Source organism: Seriola aureovittata, chromosome 17, assembly GCF_021018895.1.
Source record: "Seriola aureovittata isolate HTS-2021-v1 ecotype China chromosome 17, ASM2101889v1, whole genome shotgun sequence".
Taxonomy (NCBI): Eukaryota; Metazoa; Chordata; class Actinopteri; order Carangiformes; family Carangidae; genus Seriola; species Seriola aureovittata.
In genome coordinates this window covers 19,595,534-19,620,415 of record NC_079380.1, presented here as the reverse complement: position 1 = coordinate 19,620,415, position 24,882 = coordinate 19,595,534, and the positions used below count along the sequence as shown (strand labels likewise).

General features: G+C 41.2%; 3 protein-coding genes across 7 annotated transcripts; all 3 read right to left on the bottom strand.

Annotated features, from left to right (window-relative positions):
• Positions 1 to 2,048: 2,048 nt before the first annotated feature.
• LOC130185121 (SWI/SNF-related matrix-associated actin-dependent regulator of chromatin subfamily E member 1-like) lies at positions 2,049 to 12,334 on the bottom strand. Of its 4 annotated transcripts, none has more exons than XM_056401383.1 (11): positions 12,233 to 12,334; positions 11,636 to 11,693; positions 10,662 to 10,705; positions 9,827 to 9,925; positions 8,298 to 8,390; positions 7,535 to 7,666; positions 7,120 to 7,291; positions 6,826 to 6,998; positions 6,614 to 6,715; positions 5,893 to 6,262; positions 2,049 to 5,481 (listed from the first exon to the last, which is right to left on the bottom strand). In XM_056401383.1, the coding sequence occupies exons 2-11, from the start codon at positions 11,640 to 11,642 to the stop codon at positions 5,084 to 5,086; spliced, it is 1,590 nt and encodes a 529-aa protein (XP_056257358.1). In that variant the 5' UTR covers positions 11,643 to 11,693; positions 12,233 to 12,334; the 3' UTR covers positions 2,049 to 5,083. The 4 variants fall into 4 exon arrangements, with proteins under 4 accessions (XP_056257358.1, XP_056257359.1, XP_056257360.1 ...); XM_056401384.1 differs by having other exon boundaries at positions 8,310 to 8,390; XM_056401385.1 differs by lacking the exon at positions 9,827 to 9,925.
• A 1,728-nt stretch (positions 12,335 to 14,062) lies between these two features.
• On the bottom strand, positions 14,063 to 15,447 carry LOC130185122 (DELTA-sagatoxin-Srs1a-like). 2 transcript variants are annotated; one of them, XM_056401387.1, is made up of 3 exons: positions 15,158 to 15,447; positions 14,861 to 15,015; positions 14,063 to 14,764 (listed from the first exon to the last, which is right to left on the bottom strand). In XM_056401387.1, exons 2-3 carry the CDS (start codon positions 14,992 to 14,994, stop codon positions 14,350 to 14,352), a joined length of 549 nt encoding a protein of 182 aa, XP_056257362.1. In that variant the 5' UTR covers positions 14,995 to 15,015; positions 15,158 to 15,447; the 3' UTR covers positions 14,063 to 14,349. The 2 variants fall into 2 exon arrangements, with proteins under 2 accessions (XP_056257362.1, XP_056257365.1); XM_056401390.1 differs by having other exon boundaries at positions 14,861 to 14,999.
• A 343-nt stretch (positions 15,448 to 15,790) lies between these two features.
• On the bottom strand, positions 15,791 to 23,898 carry LOC130185410 (all-trans-retinol 13,14-reductase-like). Its single transcript, XM_056401881.1, has 12 exons — positions 23,739 to 23,898; positions 22,579 to 22,761; positions 21,666 to 21,804; positions 21,356 to 21,458; positions 20,879 to 21,074; positions 20,581 to 20,778; positions 19,636 to 19,755; positions 19,381 to 19,519; positions 19,112 to 19,221; positions 18,057 to 18,223; positions 17,537 to 17,696; positions 15,791 to 17,446 (listed from the first exon to the last, which is right to left on the bottom strand). The coding sequence occupies exons 1-12, from the start codon at positions 23,896 to 23,898 to the stop codon at positions 17,298 to 17,300; spliced, it is 1,824 nt and encodes a 607-aa protein (XP_056257856.1). The 3' UTR covers positions 15,791 to 17,297.
• Between the last annotated feature and the right edge of the window lie 984 nt (positions 23,899 to 24,882).

Sequence of the window (24,882 nt, the reverse complement as noted above, 5' to 3'; positions counted from 1 at the left end):
GATTATTTCACATTTTAATTATTTAATCTTGAACACTTGGGTCTCAATATATAGAGCTCACTGCACTTTCTAAGTTCAGGTTTTTTTTAACCCTTGTGTGATGTTCATATTTTTGTTACTCAGCCAGTGTTGGCGGGTCTGGTGGACCCGCTGCATTTGTTGGGGTTTAATTCAACACAATCAAACAATTTTCTATTAAAATACTTAACAGATGTTTACTTCATCTCAATTACAAGCAATATACAGTAAACAGCATTTACTTTTATGGTTAATATTTGCCCTTTACCTTTCTTAGATCACACTTACAAATTAAAGTGCTACTCGATTTTGTTTGTTTTTTAATAAAATGTAATAAAAAAAGAAAATCAATAACAATCAAGATATGATTGGAAAAAATTCAACAAATTTACAAATGAAGCAAGGTTTTTTGTAACTATTGATTTTCATTTATTTGAACACCATTTGAAATTTAACCTCCTAGGACCTGGCGTCCACATATGTGGACCTCACATTTTGGGTTCTCTAGACCACAATACTAACTTTTTCTCAACAAAGGCCTGGTGACCACATATGAGGATATTATACTGCCACTCAGTAATCGAAATTTAAAACTAATGTCCTCATATGTGGACATCATTTTTCTCAGGTCCCAATCAGCCTATATAGCAAAGTATAGAGCTCGGGTCTTAGGAGGTTAACAAATTCAGGTCAGTTTACACAACACAAGCTGAACACATATAGTAACCATGTCAGTTTAGACAACACATCAGCCCCATTGAACACATTGCCTTTTCATACCAGCCTATACAACACACGAGGGTCCATCAGGTTTCCCTGTGTAGACTTGTAAGTTCCAAGCATATGAGGAAGTGGCATCACAGGCAGCCCAGATCTTTATACCATATTTTGCAGGTGTAGATGGTATATACTGCCTAAAGGGGCAGTGGCCCCTAAATGGCATCTTTGTTTTGGAGCTAGCTGATGCTCAATCTCATACGCTTCTTCTAAGTCACTGTCAGACTCTGAATTTTCAGTAATGTGATCCTCACATTCTGAAACCTCTTCCTCCAGGCCTACATCATCATCAAAAGCTTCACTCTCTTCAAAAACCAATTGCAAGGCCCTCTGAACAGAGAATCTTTTGGCCATCTTGATCAGTTGTGATAAGGAACCACACTGGCAAAGCTATATTTATAGTGTCCCGCCCCCAATTTGCAGCTGGGATAGACTATGAGAAAATAAAGATTGGTTCCCGCAATACAGAGGGTAAGATGTACGGGAATGTGAGAGCAGACAGGTGTTGGTACTTGAATTTTGCAACAATGTTGCAACCTTGTGTGGGAATGGCAGTGGCAGAAACACAAAACTCACATTCACACACTCTCACTCACTCACACACACACACACACACACACACACACACACACACACACACACACACACACACACACACACACACAGACACACACACACTAACAGCTGGCCCAGACTGGTGGAGGACAGAGTGAAGGTACAACAATTTCCATACTTTTATTAGCCCCGGGTCCAGTGGACCCGAACATCTTGTATGTAATAGAAATGTGTAGGGGGGGTGTACAATGTGTGGTCATTGAAAATGTGTTCTGATAAATATTCTTCACAGAAAATGAGCCAAGGCCAATGAGTCTGGGTTTGAAAAAATACTTAATCATATAATTTTTCTTTTGATAAAAAATGAAAACGGGTCCCACAGACCCGAACACCACACAAGGGTTAATCTTATTATTTACTGTTTATCTGTATCTTCATTATTATGGTTTATGGTGTACTATTAGCTTTCCTTTGAAAGTAAACTGTATATTGTACAGGAAACTACAGTGAACAACCACATTGGAAAAATAAAAAAACATTAAAACCCCCCAAATAATCAGTAACAAAAAAAAAGTTCAACCAAGATAAATTAAGATCCGATTTCCAAATTTAATTCCAAAGTTATGGGAAAATATTACAAAAAGAAAATTATTACTATCAACTGCCAGTGTAGCAGAAAAACGTCAAAGACAGCCACCGACTGAGAAATCACCTTTATTTGGATAGATAAGTTTAGACAGTACAAAAAAAAGATGCAAAAAACAGAGGCATATTACTAAAAACAGTCCAATTCAAGTAAGAAAATAGTCCTTTAAATGCATAAGTGACTGAGGTTACATTTGGATGAGGGTAGCCTGTGCATTTCTCTGCTGAAGTTGTTGAACACTTGTGGTGTTAACGGGAATATCCAGTCTAAAGGAGCAATGCAGTCTTTAAGAAAATGGTCTCAACTTGTAGAGAAACTCTTACAGATTAAACGTTACAGATTAAATGCTAATTGAGTATGTGTCAGCTCTTTCTACATAAATGTGATGAATACAGGGAACAAACATCCATATTGACTTTTTATACTCAACACAGGTCATTTTTATCATCCACAGATTATAAGAGGCACCTCAGAGACGAACGAGCCCATCACTTAATTTTTCTGTTTCTTGCGCACATTATGAGTTTTGTCCTACATTTAAATTTCAACAGTTTTGCTCAGCCTCAACTCTTTCACTAAAACTTCAGTTATTGTTCAAATGCTTACAGGATGATGGTTAGTATTTAGTATAGCATGCAGACTATCGGTGCACAAATAATTAAAACGTGGCTTCCCCCAGACCTGGAAACTTGTCACTTCCACGACGACCAAGACGTGTCGTCTCCAGTTAAACTGAAATGTCTTAGAAATGGCATCTGTTTCAAAGAGTACAGGTTTAATACGAAGGCTGAATTTGATTATATTTGTCTAAAAGGTTCCACTAGATCTCTAAAAACACAAAGTAGAACTAACAGTAGTTGTTTTGCACATCAAACAAAATGACGAAGTAGAAAATTCAGGTGTTTTAAAAGGGAAGGCGGAGGGGTGTTGGGGCCTTTCATGCATTGTTGACCGTCAACACCAGAAAATCCGCCCAGCGCTGAACGTGAAATATATAATCAAACCCCTGTGGTCTTATTTCAGAAAAGTACAAGGGCTGATTTAAAGGTTTATACATGAGAACTGAGGAGTATTCAAACATTTCAGTATTAAGTCTACACAGTGGAAGTTATGCATGTATTTGAAAAAAAACAAAAAAAACAGCAATGCCTTCTCCCTGCAAACAACTCCTAAAGTCACTTCATCCCGGTGTCTTTACTTTGTATCACAGACAAGTTTGTACCATAGAACAATGTACACACTGCTACATGACATGACTCCCCTTCTAACAACAGCAGGGAGATGTAATTAGAGCCAAGGTGATTCATCTATCAAGAGAAAAATAATAGGCAGCTATTCTGATAATCATTTAATCATTTCAGTAACTTGCTGCAAGCAAAAATGTCCAGCCTCTCAAAACGTGAAAGTGTTCTGCTTTTCCCCATCACAATTTGTAAACTGATTATCTTTGGGTTTTGGGCTGTTGGTCGAAAACAAGACATTTCAAAAGGTGTGTGAAGCCGCTAAATGTTTACTGTTTGCTTAAAAGCACGTTAAAGTGATGGTTCGAGTTATTTGATGCGAGGTTGTGTGAGGCAGTTATCTATAGTCAGTGTGTTGCCTGCACTAGATTCAGATCAGTGCGCTGTGAGTTAAGGGAAGCAGCAGAAACACCGGTACAGAAGCTGAGTGATGAGCTGCCCACAAAAAAAAAGCTAGTATCAGTTTAAGTGTTGCTTTTTTTGGAGAAATTTTCACTGCTTTATTTTGCCATCAAAGAGCCCTTTCCTTTGAAACTAAATATTTTTTTCAACTGTTGAACTACTGTATTCCTACACACATACGCACCTATGCTTAGCCGTTTATGACTCAAACAGAGCTGCAGATTGCACTTGTGCGTAGTAATATAGTTCAATGGTTCACAAACTGTAGTTCTAAAGTAAAGGGCTGTTTGACAGCAGATAAAGCTATGAAAAATTTCAAATTAAAGCAACAATTAAACTGATATTAGCTTTTTCTGTGAGCATTTTTTAAAGTAGCTGAAACACATTTACTTTGCAGCAGCTCATCGCTCAGCGTCTGTGCTCGGGGACTGCTTCTCGAAACCTGGCAGATCGCCGATCTGAATCTACTGCAGGCAACACACCGACTATAGATGAATGCCTCACACAACCCCACATCAAATAACCCCAACTACCACTTCAAGTCAGTTTAAAGGTGCGGCCAGTCAGGGAGAAAGAATGGTGTTCCCTTCCACGAGGCAGGAGGATTTATGATGGCACAGGGCCCAGTGATTAACATGAATGCTGGGCTCACCCAACCTCTGCAACATTTAACTGTGCCCTGATAACCAAGATGTTGCTGTGGACCCTGGGAAGTTTGAATTCAAATATTTTATAGATTGAGAAAATAACCGCCATATTAAATTCATAATGAAAATAATGGTTAGTTGCAGCCCTATTCAGAATGAGCATTACTATCAACGTTGTGAATGTGGACCCTGACAACTGGAAATGTATCTGAGGTAACAGATGGATTTTGGACAATAAGCAGGAGCAGAATAGGTAAGGTGTTGAGTGAGATACCTGTACAATGATGTCCCAGCAGCTAGTAGGGTTATTGCTAACCATTTGCAGTGTAACATCCCTCTAGCATCAGTCTGTGTGAGGTTATTTTAAATGAAAAAAAAAAAAAAAATCCTTTCAGTGACACAATTAGAAAAGAAGAACGGCTCGTATGATGCCTGGAGTACAAACTCAGTCTGGTCAAATCTTGTACTCTTTGGTGACATTTCACTGAACCCACTCACATTTGCTGAATAAATTTAAAGGAAACATGCGCAGATTTAAGCAAAATCCTAATTTCCCCTTGTTTGGTCCAGATGCATGAAGCTAGTTGATGAAAACCCTACATACAGTAGCTCGTGTGTGAAATACATGTTAACTATTTGCTGACCTTACTAACAGACCCTCAGCCATTCAGCACTGTGTGTTAAAAGCCACCATACAAATCCCACTTCTTCCACACCTGCCGCTCCATCCAGAGGTGGGGGGCTGCAGCACAGGGAGGATTTCTACAGCTACCACTGTGTACCTAACACATCGACTATTACATATCATACTGTTGGCTGCTCTGGCTAGGGGGTAGTAGTGGTGGTGGAGGAGGAGCTGGTTCTTCTGAGGCAGGGGGAGGTGGAGGTGCTGCAGACACAACGTTAGGGTTAGCTGCACTGGAATTAGCTTCCGGAGCCACTGGGGGTTCTGGGGCTGCTACTCCCGGGGTGCTGTCTGAGGGTGGAGCGGGCATGCTGTTGCTGTTGCTGTTGTTGTTGCTGCTGCTGCTGCTGCTGCTGCTGTCGTCACTCGGGGTGCTGCTGCTTGGAGTGCTGCTTTCCCTGGGAGGCTCAGGGGGAGGAGTTGCTTTATCAGAGGCAGAAGAGGGAGGATCAGATGCGGGAGGTGGAGCAGGATGTGGTTCTGAAGAGGTCTCTGCAGGTGCTGCTTTATCTGTGGAGGTAATAAAGTACAGGCAGAAAGATTTGCTTAGGACCAAATTAATGTTTGAACACTTGAAATTCTCTTGAAGGATAAGGTTGTCATGAACCCATTCAGACTGGGTGCAACGTCTATGTGCTTCTCCCTTTAAGGACAGATGAGACGTACACACAGAGTATATGATTACGTCGTTTTTAAGACATGTGATCAATGAAATGTACTGTGATTTCATATTAGACAAAGTGTTTGAAACCCATGACCAAAGCAGTCATACCTTCTCTCAATGTGTTACTTATGGATGGGATTACAGTGAAAATTAATGACCCCCTGGAACCACCTTAAGGACCTCTGGGGGTCCCCGGACCACACTTTGAGAACCACTGGTAAAGACATATAAAACATTAAATCAACACAAACACATACCTGTCGCCACTGGTGGGGGCATGTCTTCCTCCTTGGTCCCTGAAGTGGGGTTAGCTGTGCTTTTAGCATTAGCACTGCTCTGCTCTGCAGCTTTGTTCCCAGCAGCCTCTTGCTGTTGCTGTTGTTGCTGCTGTTGTTGTTGTTGTTGCTGCTGTTGTTGTTGTTGTTGTTGTTGCTGCTGCTGCTGCTGTTGTTGTTGTTGCTGCTGCTGCTGCTGCTGCTGCTGCTGTTGAGCCTGCTGCGCAGCTTTCTCCGCCTGCTCGGCGGCCTCGCGCTCCCTCTCCTCTGCCCGGCGCCGGGCTGCCTCTTCAGCAGCAGCCATCTCTGCTGCAAGCTTCTCCATGTCCACCTCCACCTTCTGACTGCACAGCTGGAGACACACCAAACACTGGATTCAAAACACAACTCAATTCTCAATTTACAAGAGTCCCAATCTAATGACAAAGTAGCAAAAACAACTTGCAGGTTTACAAATATATGTAAATAAAATGAGGTGTTATGACTCATTTTCTAAAATTGTGATTTGTAAAAGACAATGCTACTTTTGTCTTTTACAAATCAGGAGTGATAATACTCTTCTTTCTTTGTGATCAAGTTCATATTTTGTTCAGGTAATTAAATAAAATCAGTCTGTCGAACGTTATTCGAAAGGATGTTGAACAATCTGAAACCACCTCCTCACTACACACTCAGCTGTCTATGTGAAAGAGTTCTGATGTACCCGCTTGAGTTCAGTGTTGAATGAGTCAGTGGTCTCCAGGAAGCGTCTCTTCTTGTCTTGGTGACGATCTTCGATCTGCAGAAGTTCTGCCTCCAGCTTCCTCTGAAAATCAACCAGAGACACAGGGTGAAGCAGGAGAGGCCACCGAGCTCCTTTCAGCCCACATATTCTCCGGGCATGGCAAAGGGTTAGGGTTAGTTCTGCCATCCTACCTGGTGCACCATAAGAGACTGGACCTGCCTCTTGAGGACCTGCATGCGGGCTGTGGTGACCACGGAGCGGACGTCAGGCACCACAATCTCACTGAGGATGTCGCTGATGAGCCGGTGGTTCCTCTGGAAGCGAGCGGCTGCTGTGTGCTTCACTGAAAACCCATCGTCATAGTCTGTGCAGAAGATAAAGAGGAGACTTAAATGACCACCATGAGGGAATAGGTTAACAGGTAACTTACACATACTCTGTATGTGTAAGTTATTGGTTTTCAAACATCCATAAGCAATACTTGCCATCAGGGTCTTCAGCGGGCTGGATGCTCATGTATGGCTCGCCTTTGTCCATACGACTCTGCCTCTGCCTGCTCTCCTCCTCCATTGCAGCCTCAGCCCTGTTCTTGGCATTGATGTAAGCCAGGTAGGCTGGGGAATTGTGGTAGGCCTTCAAAGAGTCATTATACTCAATCTGAGAGGGGGAGAGAGACCAGAGAAAAAAAATTAAGATGGAGTTCTCCAAAAGGTTAAATTTTTGTCTCATCACAGCAGAGAATAATTTTCCTCGTGTTCTCAGTCTCCTTTAAATGCTGTTTGGCAAACTGCAAGCAGGCTGTTATATGGCTTTTAATAAGTGGCTTTAATTAGGCCTGATTGATGGAGAGTTCAGTACAGAGGGAGCACTGTGCAGACCTGCATCCGTCTGTCCACTCACCTTCTCAGCCTCGTACTCATTCAGGTAGTCCTGTTTCTCTTCATCGGTCAGGTCCCTCCACATGCCTCCGATAATCTTCCCAATCTCCCACAGCTTCAGGTCTGGGTTGGACGCCTTCACTTGGTCCCATACCTTGCAGGTGCACGCAAACACAAGACGCAAACACGTACACAAGCAGAAGCGTTTCCCCCACACGCACACACACAAACAAAAGATATGATCAGAACAGGTCAAGTGCAGTTAATTGTAAATAATACTACTAGAAGGCAGTGAAGGAAATAAAAGGAGGAAAAGTGCATAAGAAAAAGGGCTCCTAAATGATGCATCTAGCGGACAGATTTATTAACTGGCAAAAAGGTGAAGCGTCAAGTGTTGCAAAAAGGCAGGATGAAATAGAATGAAATATTTCTAAAGACAGAATCACTGGTTTTATGGCAACATGAATCTTTATAGTAGATTTTGTCTTTAAGCAGAATTACAGCCGTAAAACTAGAGAAGCGGTGAAGACAGGGCCAAACAAGGAGGGAAATAAAGAGGCAGGAGCGGATCATGCTTGCACATGCTTGTTATTTCTTTTTAGCGCTTGACAAACACTGGAGACTACTGTAAGCCAACGGGATAACAGAGTGGAAAGTCTCCACTAGATGGTTGAGGTGGTGGTGAGGCGTCATGGCTTGGCTGTCTCCCACCCTCAAACCGCTGCACCTTTTCAGGGGATGGGAGGACAAGCAGTAAAAGCAGACACCGTGGATGGGTGTCTTACCTTCCTGCTTACCTTCCGGCTGTACCGCATGTAAGGCATCAGTGGCTTGTCTGGAGGCTTGGGAGGCTTTGGGACAGTGATGCCTGAGGAGTTCTGTAGGAGGGGGAGAGAAAAAGAGAGAAAGACAAAAAAGGGAGGGCAAAGAGGGGGAGAAATGAATAAATGGGGATATAGAAGGGATGTAGGTGATGGGGAAATAAACAAATGAAGGACAGAGGTTCAGAGAGGAGGGAAAAGCAAATAAAGTGTCATAAAACATCCACTGATTATGGTCTGATCATGGTGTACACGAAAACATAACAATTCATAACATGTAATGTGTTCAAAAAACTGGATAAAAACATAACTGATGAATGTCAAACCATTTACATGCATGAATAGATATAAATTAATTTTAGCAGCCAACACTTGCATGTTTTGAAACAGAGCTGGGCGATAAAAATGATCTTGACAATAACTGAGAATTATTAACAAAAACAAAACCCCACACACAAATATGTTGTTGAAAATGTAAAGATGAGCGACCGTGAGGAGTTAAACATCCGCATAAGATGAAGAAATTGTGGCATGGTTCAGATTTCTATTAAAGTGATATCTTTACCCAGCATCACAGTATACAGAAAGTCTGCAGTGTTAGCACTAGTAGCAAAGCTCACAAACCAGCCTCTTGTGGTCGTTCGACAAACAAATCTCTGCAACAGTCACTCGTGTCTGAGTTTCAGTCATTACCCGACACGATTAGGTGTTGAAAGTCTGAGTTCAAAAAGAAGCAGGGACATAGCGAGCGCAATTTCATCTTTCATAACATTTGACATGATGTCATTAAGTATGGTGGAGAAACTGGGTTTCTACATGGCTATAAGGATTAAGGTCTAACACACAAGTTTTGGGGGTCAAGGGGCTGAGAGAATAAAGGTGCTCTAGATTTTAGCCACTTGAAGTAGTAAATAATAAATTAATATACAGCAGTCAATGTTGATATTGTTGTTGTTGATACTGTTAGCATCATGCACCGAGCCCGGGAACTGTGGTGCATTTCAGTGAATGACTGGGGGAATGATGATAGCCCTTTATAAAAAAGAAACTGTGGAGGTTGCAAATGAGCTTCTATTATAAAACTGAACAGAACAACTCGTCTAAAACCCAAATGAATGCAGCCAAATGAAGGTTATATCCCCTTTGTTGCTGTCACCACTGTCCACCTGGATTACAAATTCACGTCTCATTAAGTTCCCACTGTTCAAATCCTTAACATCTTTTCCCAATATCTTTGGTTTTCGCAAAACTATTCTTCTTCGTTTCCATATAAAAGTTTTTAAAATAGCCTGAGACCATCGTTACAAATATATATATATGTTCTATCATTTTTGGTCATCTTCATCATCCCAACAGCCTCTGTATGAGCCCGACCTCATGAGCTTAATTTTAATGCTGCTGTCTTTCCACCTTTTCCTCATACCTGTGTATTTAGTCCATGACATTTGCTTACTTCCCCTAAACCCCATACCCTCCCTCCATCAATTCATTACCCTGCTGGAGCCTCCGGAGCTCCCTCCCAGCCGGAGGTTGTTGTAGGCCAGATGGCTGTAAGGGTTGTAGCCCACAAACCCAGGGGTGGAAGGCATTTGCTGATGGAAGACAAATGAGACAAAACACGAATGAGAAATGGCTCACAAACAAGAGGAAGAGGGATAAACATAAATAAGTGAAAAGGGAGGGGAAACATGAAAATATATGTTTTTGCTTGTTTGTTTGTTTTCCATGACGTCAACTGTTCGGCAGGCTGGCATTCAGAGTGTGTGCACAACATGTGAACCAAGACCTTGCAACAAGCTCAAATTATCCCCTCTAAAGCACAAGTTGCTTGTATTTGTTGACTGTACAATTGCACCTCAACCTTACACATGTTGTGCCCTGCTGCTGAATGTAAGGAAATGAAAAGCAACAAAACAAGCATGTTGATTCCTTCACTGTACGCAAGTCTACTAACATTAAAAGTTTTAAGTTCTTAAAAACAGATTTCAAAGGAACTTGTTCCCCAGTAGCAACAATGCTTCGTAAAAGCACACGAGGCAAACTGACCCCATCTGTGCAAGACCTTCAATAAGTGGTGGTATGACAGGAGAAAGCAGGAGTGAGAGCGATGATGGGGAGGCTGAACAAGATTTGTGCCAACTTCTGTGTCTTCATACAGAAGAAATTAAATGAAAGAAATATAAAAAGTGGATAAAGAGGGAGTAAGACAGCATGAAAGAAAGATAAAATAGGAACCAAAGAGTGTACTAACGTGTACTAACAGTGACCTAGCGCAGCCCCTGGCTACTACATAGTAAATAAGACAGGAACCCAGAGTTGTCCACTTACTGTTGTTGGGGCGGGGGGAGGGGGAGGGGCGTAGGATGGTCGTTCTGTTCGAGAAAGAAAAAAAGTAATGTTAGTCAGTTATTACATCAACCTACTGTGTATGGTTTATATATTTTATGGATAGTTTTTGCCTCATAAAATCCCTCTACACTGGGTCTGCCACCTAAACATCAGTAACACAACTCATCAGTCAATGAGCCCCTGAGTCTGACCTAATTTTTCTAGTACAAAATGTATCACTGGGAAAAAACACTTTTCTCATTATTATGAAAAATATCACATATGGTGTGAGATATCGTGAGTATATAAATGAGATGTTTTCACATCACAGATGATGTTCACAGGCACTGCATCTTCCTATGGGCTATTAAACTTATTGTGTAACTGGAGGGAGATCAGTTTCTTTAGTTTCTACCTCAAATGTATTGCTGAACAAACAGCTGTATGAATGTTGAGTATTTTTAAAACTGCGTCAACAGGGTAAAATGTGGTCCTGGAGACATCTAGCTGAACCAAACCTTTAAATCCAAGCAGATAGAATCTACCTAAATTTGACCAGGAAGGCCATTTTTACACACAATATGAATTTTTAAATCTGATCAGTTCACTATCTTGTTGTTCCTATTATCCCAACCTCTTGAAAAAAAATGATGTGGCAAGAACAGACAGACATGTAAATTGGACTGATATCCGCCAATGTCCCTCCAGTAGCCCAAGAATGATAGGATTATTATTACATCTAAAAATATTAACAACTTAAACAAAATGTTAACGTTTGATTTGGTGATCGAGTCTCTGAACGAAGAAAAAAAAAAGGCCAACGGTAATGAATGAAAGCAAAGAAAACCTGTTACTATTGATTGGTCGTTATTATCAAAACCATGAAATATGTTTTCTCTGTAATATCAATAGGAACACAACCACCACCATTAAGTGGATTTTCGTCACCAATAGTAAAATGTATTTTTACTTACTTGACATCGTGGCTTCAGATTGGGTTATGGGGAACAGGCCATTTTTATATTGGTTAACCTGGATAAGACAAAGAAATCACCCACATTAATTCAACTGCAATCACTCAGCTATTACAGTTTAGTTGCTTGTTAGGCACAGCAGCAACAAGAAACCGGAAAATGACTGACTACCGCTGGTAACCATTAATAACAACAACGGCTGACTGGGCCTTAAAAGCTAGCACACCCGGCCTGGCCTACTAGCCAAACCTGCTAACACAAAGAGACCATTTGCCCCATAATATTGGAGCTTCTTTCTAATTAGTTAATTATGAATAATTCTGAACCCGTGTACACACAAAATACGCGTTTGTACGGACCGACTGCCATTTCTGAAGTGTGCAACGCTTGCAGGATGATTGAATAAACCTCGCTGTTGAAGCTAAAGTAAGGGACAATACCAGCTCCCGCTAGCTCTGCACATGGAGGTAATAACCATTACTTGCTAAATCACTAAAAGGCAACAGAAATATATTTTAAGTATTTTTACACCGAAGTTAAGAAATGGCAAAAAATGTTACATTTCAAGTAATTGTGCTGGAAACAGCGTAAACGTACTCAGTCAATCGTCCTTTGTTCCCTCTGTAGGGCCGCCGATTCCGCCTTTCTCACACAGACCGGAAGTATTGTCTTTGCTCTGGCCGGCGGAAAGGATGTTTTCAGAATAAAAGCGTATTCACTTTAAATGCACAGTTGCTGCTGATGAATACCGGTACATCAAAATAAAATAAAATAAAATAAGTACAATTTTCAGACAAATGGTTGTCTGCTAAGGGTATAAAAGATCTTCCTGCAATGGAGAGTCTAAATTCTTGGCTAACAAAATAAACATTATCTTTTTTAGACCAAGATTTATGTGTTATACAGCAAAGATTGTATTCCATACTTGGATACTTGGGTAACAACCTTTTTTTTGCCTTTCGTTTTACCAAATGTTTGTCATGAATCTCCGAATGAGGGAACAGGAACTGAAACCCAACAAAGCTCTCGTCAGCCCAGCACTTTCAAGAACAGAGTTCAGTCTAATAGAGCGGAGTCTGAAGGACATTGAGGAAGTCATCAAGGTAGCACGCTCAACCTCTCCTTTAAGCCCCAGTGACATACCATACACAGTTTGCAAACGCTGCCCAGTCCTCCACCGACACCTATGGAAAAACTTTAAGGTGGTGTTGTGAAGGGGGAGAATTGCTGACCAGTGGAGATGTGCTGAGGGAGTTTGGATCCCCAAAGAGGAAAACTCAGAGAACATCAGTCAGTTTTGGTCAATCTCACTGCTGCGTGTCAATGGGAAGGTATTTTTCAGCATTGTTTCTCAAAGATTGACCAAGTTTCTCTTCAATAATGGCTAAATTGGGCCCTGAGTGCAGAAGGGTGGGGTTCTTATTGTTCCTGCATGTTTGGAGCACACTGGTGTAGTCATGCAGCTCATCAGAGAAGACCATGAAAACAGACAGGACCTTGTCATCCTATGGTTGGACCTCCTGGCCAATTTCTACAGTAATAGCGAATAGACTGGTCAAGCTCACACTACACTGCCACCATGTTCCCAGCAAGATCAAGGACCGGATCCTGGATTATGACAATGATTTTCAGCTGTCACGTGAAATCAAGCAAAAGTATAGTCTACTTTTAGTTCCCACTTTGGTTGCTGACTTTAGGGTCATCAATTATACCACATGTTCTGTGCTACATGAAAAGAAAACCAAAAGAAAACATGACTATTAAAAGCACAGTTTTCCCCCACCACTTCTCTTCACAAGAGACAAGACAAAGTTTGGTTCATGATGTCCTTAAAATGGCTGATTGTCATATTTACACTTGGGTTTATGTACAGTTTATAGGAGCTATTTGTAAATTTTATAATTGCTACGTCACCAAGCTGTTTACTTACCAGTCTAGAAGAAATGTTGCAAGTTCAGCATTAAACTTTATTCCTTTACTCACCAAGAGCTGTCTCCAGAGGTGGAAAGCACCCCTCTTGTTTTGTTATTTCTATCACTTCTTTACTGAAGTTAGCATGCTAACCAGTTAGCCCTGGTCCTCCTCACTTTCCAACACCCAGTCACTGTTACATCCAGTCTGTCCTGAACTGGTATCCCTGCCCAGCTGTTAATGCTAACATTGGCTATTTAGCGATAGCTTACTCTCAGCAAGAAAGAAAATAAGTGTATTTCTTAAAATTATATAAAACTTATAAATAAAAGTTGCTTATTTTCTTTGGTGAAATATCTGTTATTAAATATGCAGTTTGTATGTATTCAAGTACAGTCACAACTGAACTAACGTATTGGTGGGAAGACCACTCTCTCATCTGACTCAGTAATACTGCAGCTTATTTGTTTCAAAAACAGAACTCATGGTTGAGAATGACCACACCCAGAAGAGGACTGACTTTGCAGATTTACTGAATGTTTGAGCTTTACAGTGAAAAAATAAAAGCAATTTATAACACAGTTTACTTCATCACAAGACATTACAGCTGAAATCACAGTAATCTAGTTTCCAGTTTCTATAACACAGAAGCCATTACCGATTCTTCATGCTCCGAGGCAAATTACAAGAGAAAATTATTCATTCAATAAAAAGCGAAGCAGAATACAGTTTGAATTGCACAAATGTGGTATTAAGTTGCTCCAGGTTTGCGCTACATCTTAGCACTTGTTCATTTTCTTATTTCAGCTGTCACTTACTTCAACCTTCATATCAGGTTGGAAAGAGTCTGACATTGTAGCCAAGATGGTAATTCGATCATTCTTGTAACTGACACAACAGCCTCCTTTCTTTCTGGAAAATTTGTTTTCTTCGTTGTTGTACATGTTATGATACAGATCATGATCACACTTTGTGTCCTTTCCAAAGACTCCCACTGCAAACCAGTTTGAATAGAAGTTGAAGTCATAGGGCACGGAGAACATGACAGCTATTTTCTCAGTGACCTCCTTTGTAGATTTGTTGACGACATCGTAGGTGAAGACGCCAACAGCTCCTCGAGCAGTGTCGGCAGTCTTGCTGAACAGTCCCTTCCCATCTGAAGAGGGGTCGATTGTGGGTGGCAGCATCTCCACGCACCAACCACTGTTTATGTGTAGACTAGAAACAATGGAAAAGTGTTAATAAATTGATATATATATGATATATGAAATGATAAACTGATTTCAATGTAAGACAGAAAAGAACTGCAGTTACCTGGGGAAAGACAGGGTGTAGTTTGAGCATTTATTTTTGATCTGAATGGAGCACTGACGGTGTGTTGGAAGGACTCCAGCAACTTCACTGGCAACTGATATCGCTGTGTCCATGATATCGGTTCCTTTAGGCATAATCACTGTTTGACAAGGTAACTTGTTCAGACAGACAGACACAGGAGCACAAAACATACCCTTCATTCATGCAGTAGACAGATGCAAAAAATTGGAGCTTTCCTCCAAGTCAAGACAGAGTAAGAGGTCATCTCAATATTTCAACTTAATAAGCAATTCTTACCGTGGAAGAACACTTCTGAAGGACCGTGGACGCTCTGGCTGTCAGGCTTTTAGGTAATCTCCTTATAAAGGAGATGGACGACAGGAAGAAACTACAGGACCCTCCCTCTACTCAAAAACCCTTTCATTATCAAGTTATCAGAGGTTATAAAGAGGAAACGTTCTGACCATATAAGAAATTGTACTACATTAATATATATTTATACTTGTTAAGGAAAACTCACTTATTTGACAATTATTTCATTGTTTCAGTTGCTTTTTTCTTCATACAAACAGATATACTACCCATGCCTGTCTCCCCTACACATCAAAATGAAAGTAAGAAACGTGATTAAACATGTTTTAATGTTTATCTGAAACTAAACTTGCTGAGACGACATTACAGCACTGATATTTCTTATTTTTTAAATTTAAATATAAATCTATATGCCCTGATCCATATGTTCAAGTTTCATTGGGATGAGATTAATGAAGAGAATAAAATGTTAAGGTGTTGAGGTTGAGCTTGGTTTACTTTGTGTGAGAAATATGCAACATCCAATGTGTGAAGGAAGTGGTACACTTTTTAACACACACACACAAACACACACACACACACACACACACACACTTCTTCAAGCAGTTTTATTAACCATATAAGGCACAAAAACAGCTTTCTGTGCTTAGCTACTATTGGGTAAACGCCTCGTCATTTGGTACCAAATTCCTGTAACTAAGGAGGAAATATCATCAGCTTCAGTGAGCCAATAAGCTCGCAGCATGGTTGTACCAAGATCTAATAATGGTGCTGATTGTCTAACTAAATGTTACACAAACACTTTGTAGAGCCATGCAGAGAATACATCCAGTTATACCCAGGCTTCATTGTGTGTTGCATAATAGGTGTAAAAATGTCTGACATCAAAAGTGTGGCTCCATTTATCAGCTGCAATGCCAATGGGCCATAAAGGCAGCACATTTCTGCAGGTTACTCCTTTCTGAACAAGAAATCCTGTCATTAAAGGGTGAATTATTCACAAATTAATATTGTTTTTTGACAACATGCAGTTTGTGTGATATTTTTTTTAAGTGTTGTTCTTTAGGTACCAATTCTTTAATAGTCATTTATAAAAAAAAAAAAAAAAAAAAAACACCTGATACGCCCTTTTCCCCTACACCGAGGAAATTACAATATACGTGCCACCTAACATGTTTTCATGTCTGCAACCAGTCTTACTGTGGGAACATTAAATTACACTGACATTTCAGCCTTTTTAAAAGAAAGCAAAAGTATAATGTGGGTATGTGGTGTTGCACTTGTGGTCTGGAACAGCTGAAGTATTGCTGTGACTGATGGTGTTGAAAAACTCCCTGCAGTTACTTGCATTAAAAAAACATTAAAATAAACGCCATAATTCCCACGATGGAGGTTTTTAGGAAATTTTGTGTATCCTATGTGGGTGAAATGAGTGTAGACTTACTATAGAAACAACACAACAGCATTAAACAGCAGCACAAACAAATGAACAGCAGAGTTGTTGTATTCAACTGTATTGCTTTTCTCTGACAATGCAACACTGATAAATGGAAATGTATTGAGGCAGGAGGATAAGTGCAGCATTCACCAACAGGTTTATGGAAATCAGTTCGTGCTTCTGCATCTTTCTGCAACATTGCTCATATTATTGGGTTTGACATTTTATTCCGTAAGTTCCCCGCTGTTCCTGCAGTTCAGGATAATGCCATGTTCACCTCATATTTTTTAAATCTTTGAGATCCGGGGCTATTCGCGAAACATCCGGGGATGAAGCCCTGAATGCCGAGGCCTAACGCCTATGTTCTTTTTAATGACAGATTATTATTTTAAATCAGTTTGCTGCACATTTAATAGGCCATATGTAGGTCCTTCTGGGTTTAAATTCATCCATCTCCTCCATTAGAGCTGCCATAGCCGGTGTTCTACCTGCTAGCTTCAATGTGGAAGATTCCTTTACTGTTGTCACGAACAATGGTATCCGATGGAAAACAAAAAAAAATATCCTAAAATAACACCAGAAATTGAGCTCAATTTGAGAATCAGGTGTAAAGTATACGTGTGTGTGTGTGTGTAAAGCATTCATTTAACAGCATTTATGTGCATTTATACTACAACCCGGTCGCTGCTAGATCAGCTTATGATTGGTCCGTTTGCGTTTGAGCTTGGTCTTCAGGGCTAGAAGGTCAATGTAGAGGATCTGATCGAGGACAGCAGAGGCGCAGAGCAGTCCGCCGTGCAGAGCTCCAGCCATGCCGTTACAGAATACATCCTGACCTGCGCACACACAAACCCACACAAACAAACGCTGAGCACACCTGTCACATCTCTGTAGAATCTACACTTGAAACTGTCCCGTCAAGTCACCTGTTAGGTAGAGCCCGTCGATCGGCGTCTGTGGTCGTGTCCTAGCAACCGTTTCTGGGTTGAAGCGTTCCAAGTTATGCTCAGCGCCGTACATCTCACCTCTTGGAGCGCCCAAATAGTGGACATTTGTTAGAGGGGTGGCAGCGTCCACCATCACCACCTGAACATACATACACATACAGTATGTACACGTTGTACTGGCAGGGAAAAGGAAAATCGACAGTAGATGATGGCGATTACAGAACTGTAGAAATTCAAATTCACCGCATGTGTAAAAAGTCTGGGGTGGGTTCTCTGCAGATGTGTGACTACATGCCTTTCACATTACATGTAGTCAAAAATACAAAATATCAACTAGCGCATCTTTACAGTGATAGTCTGACCAATTTTAGTTTGATAAGAGGATAGGATTAGATGTAGATTTGATCAAGTCTTTCAACAAGTGTGCAGGAATTGCAGTGTAAATAACCGTATGAAGGCACAAGTACATAAACAACTACATGCAAGCACTGACATATACCTTGTCCCGCAACTGGGGGAAGATGGTTAGCGCCCACTCCAGCAGCTCTTGGGCCATGCTGTTTTTCATATCCAGGTAGTCCTGTCCTCTCTTGCCAAGCCTTGTCCCCTCCCATTCCTCGAACCACTCATAGCGAGCCATGGTCAGCAATGTCATGCAGGACTTACCTGCAGAGAGATAGGAAGGGGAATAAAGAAAGAGTGGTGCAACATTTTCAGTTCATTTATCTCCTTGAGAGAATGATCCTGGGTTGTCCAGTAAAATTGTTGCTTGTGGGTAAACTTTGGCCAGTTGAATATGTGCAGGGGCACGTTAACGGTAGTAAAGTCCTTCACTCTTGTAAAGGTAAAACATACTCTCTATAAATCTAACAACTGTGTTGCCTTATTTAGGAGACAATGGAAGTAGCGCTCTGATATTAAGCACGTTGCAGCTCTGAATGAGTTAAAGGTACAGCATATTGAGTTGATAATATAATGAAAACAATGGTTTCTAAAATGTGTTTGGCCACAGCTTAATATTATTTTTATTTTTAATAGGACTGTCCGAGAGTGTAACATTGACTGTCACTGTTTTTTCCCATGTGAAGGATTGGCTAAGGTTATGGGCCTTTTGCTGTAATCTTTTTTGTTTGTTTGTTTGTTTGTAGTTGTTTTCAATCCCTGAGCCATAGAATAATTAACTGTAATTGATTGAGGCTTCATATAAATTCAGAGACCCCCTATTTGTTGCTCATAGTTTGATGTGTTTGCAGTGTCACTATTGTCCTGGATGTGTGAGTGTGTGTCATATTTAAGGTGTGTAGTGGCAGTGTGTTTTTATGAGACTTATTTTGAGAGACCTGTTTATATCAAGTCTGTGTCTGTCTCTTACGTTGGTCGAACTGCAAAGACAGAATAAATTAGTCCAGCCTTGCATTTCTTTGACTGGAAGCTGCACTATCCAGAAAGGAATTTACAGGCTCAAGGAGCAAAGAGAAGAATCAAAGGTGACAAAGATCAGATTTGATGACCAAGTAGTGAGTATACATTAATGTACATGTGCCTGAGTGTTACCTGGGTGTCTGATGCTGGATGTGGGATCTTTAGCCGATGGGAAGGTGATGAACATCATGGGAATGTTCCCTAATACCTCTTCTCTGCTCAGGCTAGAGTATCGCTCCATTCTTCATGCACAGTTTTATGTAGACAGACACAGACACATTGAGAAATGCATTAGGTAAATCCATAAAATGAAGAGTACAATAGAACAGAGCAATGGAAGTGAGATCAAAACTACAAGGATACAAGGTGAAGAAGGAAAAAAAAGATATAAAGAAACCTACAATGAATCCAAGTCGTTGTCTTTGTACATCCAGAAGTTGGTAGAAACAATCCCTAACTCCTCTTTGGTTCCATCCAGACCAACAAAGACCAAGAAGGAACCCATACCGTGACGAACCATACCCGTCAATGACTTGATCTCTACAAACACAAAGGCACGTTACAGGTAACATTCAGTGGAAAAAGACAGCAAATGACATAAGACTACAATGCACTGTTCAGTGTCTGCAGTCAACTGACAACACACACTGCGTTACCTGGTTTGTCCTGTACTTGCTGAGGCAGAAACTTCTGGAAGGTGTTGAAGATGCCAGCGTTGGAAATGACAACAGGGGCATGAACCTCAATCTCTTGTTGTCCTTTACGCACTGTCACACCTGACACACAAATACTGTTCATCACAAGGAATCATCTAGCATTGCTTCGTAGAAAGTCAACAGTTTTTGATATAAACACATACATAGAAGTTCTTTTTACTGTTCTTTGTTTGGACTGTTTCTGAAGAAATTATTGATTCGCTAGGTTGGTTTCCTTCGGCGCGGCTTGTGTAAGAACAAAAATAAAACATCAGTGCCTGAACACGCTCATGGTGGACTCTGTATCAGTAAAACTCAAAATCGAACCAATCGTGGCAATGCTGCATAGATTGTAGAAACATCACTCTGAAGATGAAGTGGGAGTCAAATTTTACACCAAGTTTGCTTCCAGAGAGCTCAGAATAATTGTAAGGAGGAGCAAGAGATGACTGAAGTTGTGGGTGCAGAAAGCTGGGGCCAATAATAGCAATTTCTGTTTTGTCAGTGTAGTTGAAGAAAAGGCAACAAAAGGTATTCAGTGTAATGTTGTAGACTTTTAGCTGGCACAGCAAATTGCCTTCGTGGTAACTGATTCTGCATACCTAAGATCAATTTACCAGTACTACGAGTGCTGTTTAAATGTTTGAATGTTTAAAATGTGTTTCATTTTATTATTCATTTTCTTATGACGGATTCTGACTTGACTTGGAGTTGCCCAAAACGACTTAAGAAATAGCTTTGCTTGACAGGCAGGGAGTTGGTGGGTGTCAGAGAGGGAGTGTTTCACCATGAACAGAACGAGCTGCGCACACTATATATATATATATATATATATATATATATATATATATATATATATATATATAAATAAAAGGCCACTGCATTAGAGCACAGAGTCTTTCTCACCATAGGCCTTCCCCTGCTGGTTGAGCAAGATGCGTTGCACAGGAGCCCTGACCAGCACAGTGCCGCCTGCCTTCTGAATGACAGGAATGATGTGGAAGGCGAACTCACTGGCGCCCCCTCGAGGATAGTATGCACCACGTTTGTAGTGGTGAATAAGCAGCGCGTTAATGAGAAAGCTGGACTCTTTCGGGGGGACACCTAAAAAGAAAATCATATAAAAAAAGGTAATTGCAGAAGGTTTACATTGAGAATGAATTTTATGATAGTGTGTGTGTGTGTGTGTGAGTGAGTCGAGCACCATAGAACAGGTAGGCAGACAGTGCCTGCAGGTCCTTGTTCTGTGTGAGGCGGGACATTATTTCTGAGTGGTTGGTTGTTGCCAGGGAGAACACTGAAGACATGCGATGTAACAGGCCGGTACGAACAAGGAAGTTAACCAGCCAAAACGGTATCATCTTCAAGATGGCGATAAGTGGCGTCCGCCTTGCGGCTAGCTGAAAGAGGAGGACACACAGGTGTATTTATTAATCAAACTTAAGAGACTTTACCTATAAAGCAAGTTCTGTTCAGACAGTGAGCAGGTGCTGCAGAGTCAAACAAAGAGAAAGATTGGATGTGTTCTTTTTTCCCCTCTGAGGTGCCTTTTTCAATTTTGCTACACACAGTTGGGTGTCATCTGTATAGCAGTGAATACCACTACTGAGCTTATGAATGATGGCCACGAGTGGTCGCACAAAAAAACTCCACTCCACAACCTTAATCCTCCTCCCTGTACCTTCATCAGTCTCATGAACTCATCAATGGCTTCTTCCTCTCCTGGAAACTGCTTCTTTAGGCTTGCTGCCATCTCAGTCTTCCCTGCATGCATATGGTACTCCCTGAGAATGACAGAGAAGTGAGGTAGGACGGGTACTCTCAAGAGTGTGAAAAAATAAACACTTTTGTAATTTTGTGATGCATTAAGATATGGAGAAGCCTTGGAAAGTATTACTAAAACTAAAAAAAGAAAAGCTTTTCAGAAGAAACAAAGAAAAAGAAAGAATGAAACTCTACAATGCTGTAACAAGTAATGAGGCACGCCCTACCTGCGCTGGTCAGGCTGACCCAGGAACAGTGTGTCAAAGTGCTGCCCCAGACGTGTGAACTGCAGCTGTCCTTCTGTAATCTGATCCAGAGCAATCTTCAGCAGGCTGTTCTCGTGAAGCTGGCCCAGGTAATGGATACCTGTAGGTGGCAGAGTTAAAGTTAGTGAACAGACGCTCCATTTGTGCACACATTTGATTTTATCACAAGACTGTTTTATGTGTACCTGGTCACACATAGATTTGAATATGCCTTCCCTGTCTTTGTGTGACAAATTGGTTGCTAATTTAACTTTACAGAGACAGAAATTATGGATGACATTACAACTATAAAAACTTAGGTAAAGGTAATTTGTGGTGCTCTAAACAGGGCAATAAAAAGAGCCTGGCATAAATCTGAGCACAAGTGGCGTAAAACCAAATTTTAGGTTAAGAAATCCAAACAGCATTACTCTTCTCAAATTACTACAGAAAATTTGAATAATTCTTAAGTTTCTATTAAGTCCAATTGATAAACTGGTTAATCCTCTTAGATCAATACCTGCTGAGCTCCACTCTGCAGAAAATCTGCTTCACACTTTAAATATAGAATTTCCAACACAATTTAACAAGAAGAAGATAAAATGATAAAGTGCTGACATTTTATATCTAAAAAGGTCAAAGGTCAACTTCATTGTGACATCATAATGCTCTGCAAAAACACTCCTGGCTATTATTCAATGCTGTAAGAGGAAATTGTGACCATATTCCCTGCAACTTGACTGGTTGGTGGAGGCACACAATCACGTTGTGAATCTTTGTTTGAACACATTATTATGATCTTTTACTAACTGGAGGAAAAGTTACATTGCAGCTGCAGGGATGTGTGCTGGTGTGTGTGTTTATATACTGTTCTGTACGTGTACTGGTATCTTACCCACATCAAACTCAAATCCCTTATTCTCGAAGGTGTGTGTGCAGCCTCCGGCCTGATCATGTTGCTCCAGAACTAAAACTCTCTTCCCGGCTTTGGACAAAACCGCCGCTGCTGTCAGACCTCCCACACCACTTCCAATCACCACTGCATCCAGAGCAGGCGGGACACGATCCGCAGTAAAACCTGCAAGGAGATGCACAGGTTTTAAAAACAGTCTTTCTTGATTTTTTTTTTTTTTTCTCTCATCCACATTCATTAAACTTTATGAGCAAAAAGAAACCCTGCTCCATCACTCGTCTATACTCCAGACTGAAAGAAATATATAAAATAGTTTCAATAATCTAGCTCATGCTATTTATTCACCACACCATGTTCTGTCTCTACAGGTTCTCATTCATACCCAGAAGGTGAACAACAGACCCCGTGTGTTTCTTTCTAAACACAAATGTGGTGTTTTAAACAGGAGAACTGTGGTTCAAGCCGTCGATTCATGAGAGGGAAAAAGGACAATTAAATTTTTTTGAATAATCTTCACACTGTGAAATATAATTCACACCACAGTTACATTAAAAAAATACCGCTTGTCTCCTTTAATCAGAAAGATTCAACAGGTTGCCATTTGTGCTCTAATGCTGCCATCTCGTGGGCAAGTACCAGTAGCCAACAAAAGATGAGGATGTTAATTATGTCACCGTAAAATCAATATTATTTCCTAACCTCAATTCATAGGTAGGTTGATTTCTCTCTGAAATGATTGTAGGCCTATGTAGGGTGATGAAGTGGTAGCACCCAATCTAAAACGATGCATGAAATAGACTTGTTAACAGGGAATTTTCTGTAGTCTTAAGATTTACAAATTTGACGTATTAATGGTAAATTAAGCTACCTAGACAATGATCAACCCTGGGTCACCTGGGCGAGGCTTTCTGATTGTTGAAAGACCTGAAGCACCCGATGACTGCGGGTTACATCACTGATGATACAGTATGTTTAGGTTGCACTGAAAGGTGTGCGTTTAAACTGGACGCCAAAGTAGACGATTTGGTCCAATCACACACAAACACACTTGCCCTTAATTGTCCATTAAGGGACAAATAAAGTATTTTGAAGTGAAGATGCACAATAATCAAGGTCAGACACTGCACTTTTTTTTTTCTTACCTTTCTTCAGCCTCTCGTCCCTCTGTTTGCTGTCAGTGACCAAGGGTCCCGGGGGCCTCAGGCACTTCTCGCTGAACACCTTGTAGCGCCGACGAGTACTCAGGAATAAGGTGAGTGTCACCATCAGCAGCACACAGCCCAACACAGTCCACCACCACATGGTAGAAGAGAGGATGGAGAGGAGAGGAAGTAATCTGAAGTAAGAAGTGATGAGGAGAAGGTAGGAGTGAAGGATGAAGAGAAAAGTGGGTGAGACAAGAAAGAAGGAAGCTACTCTCCAACCATGCCCTCCCTCAGAAAGAGCACTGGAGTGCAGAGAGGGAGAAGGTTAAAGTGAGGGGTGGAGTGAAGGAGGAAGGATGGTTATTAAGAAGCACAATAAAAAGGACATAGAACACATGACATTTAGAAAATTCAAACTCAACAAAGAGCAGAGCAGATAACACATTCTCCACACCAAGGTCATGAGATTTCATCAGACTCCATTTTTCCACCACCAATTTGTTGCTCATTATTGAAGTGCCCCAGGATGAGTGAATTTACAAAAATCTTACTGTAGAGCTGAATCCATCTTGCCACCACTGCATGAAAGTGAACAAAGATGCTTGCGGAGCTAAGATGCTGTGAACGGGACGATGTTCACTGGGGACATTTAACTTTCTGGCTAACCGGGCTGAGGTGGATGAGTGTGTTAGTAAAGATTTACAACGAGTCCCAGAGGCCTCGAGTGTGGCTGCTTCAGTGGAAAAACACAACAAATATTCGTGTGTTGTCACAATCGCTCCTACCTGATCTCACTGGTGTTTTTACACTCACCTCTCTGCCACACCTCCTCCCCAGCCTCACCGTCCCCACCTGTTGCTCCCAGCTGCACTCCATCTCCAATTAAGCCAGTATTTAAGCAGCCTTGGTCCACTCACTCACTCACTGCCAGATTGTTCTCTGTATCCATGCTAGACCTTCCAGCGTTCATCTCCGCCTCAGCCTTCTGTCCCCGACCACGAGTTCTGCCTCTGCGCTTCCTGGTCCCTGCGGCTGGTTCGTCCGCTGACTGCTCACCTGGTTCTGATCCTCCTGCTCCCCTACGGTACCGTTGCTTGCCTTCCAACTTTCGTGTGTGTGTGTGTGTGTGTGTGTCCGTCCG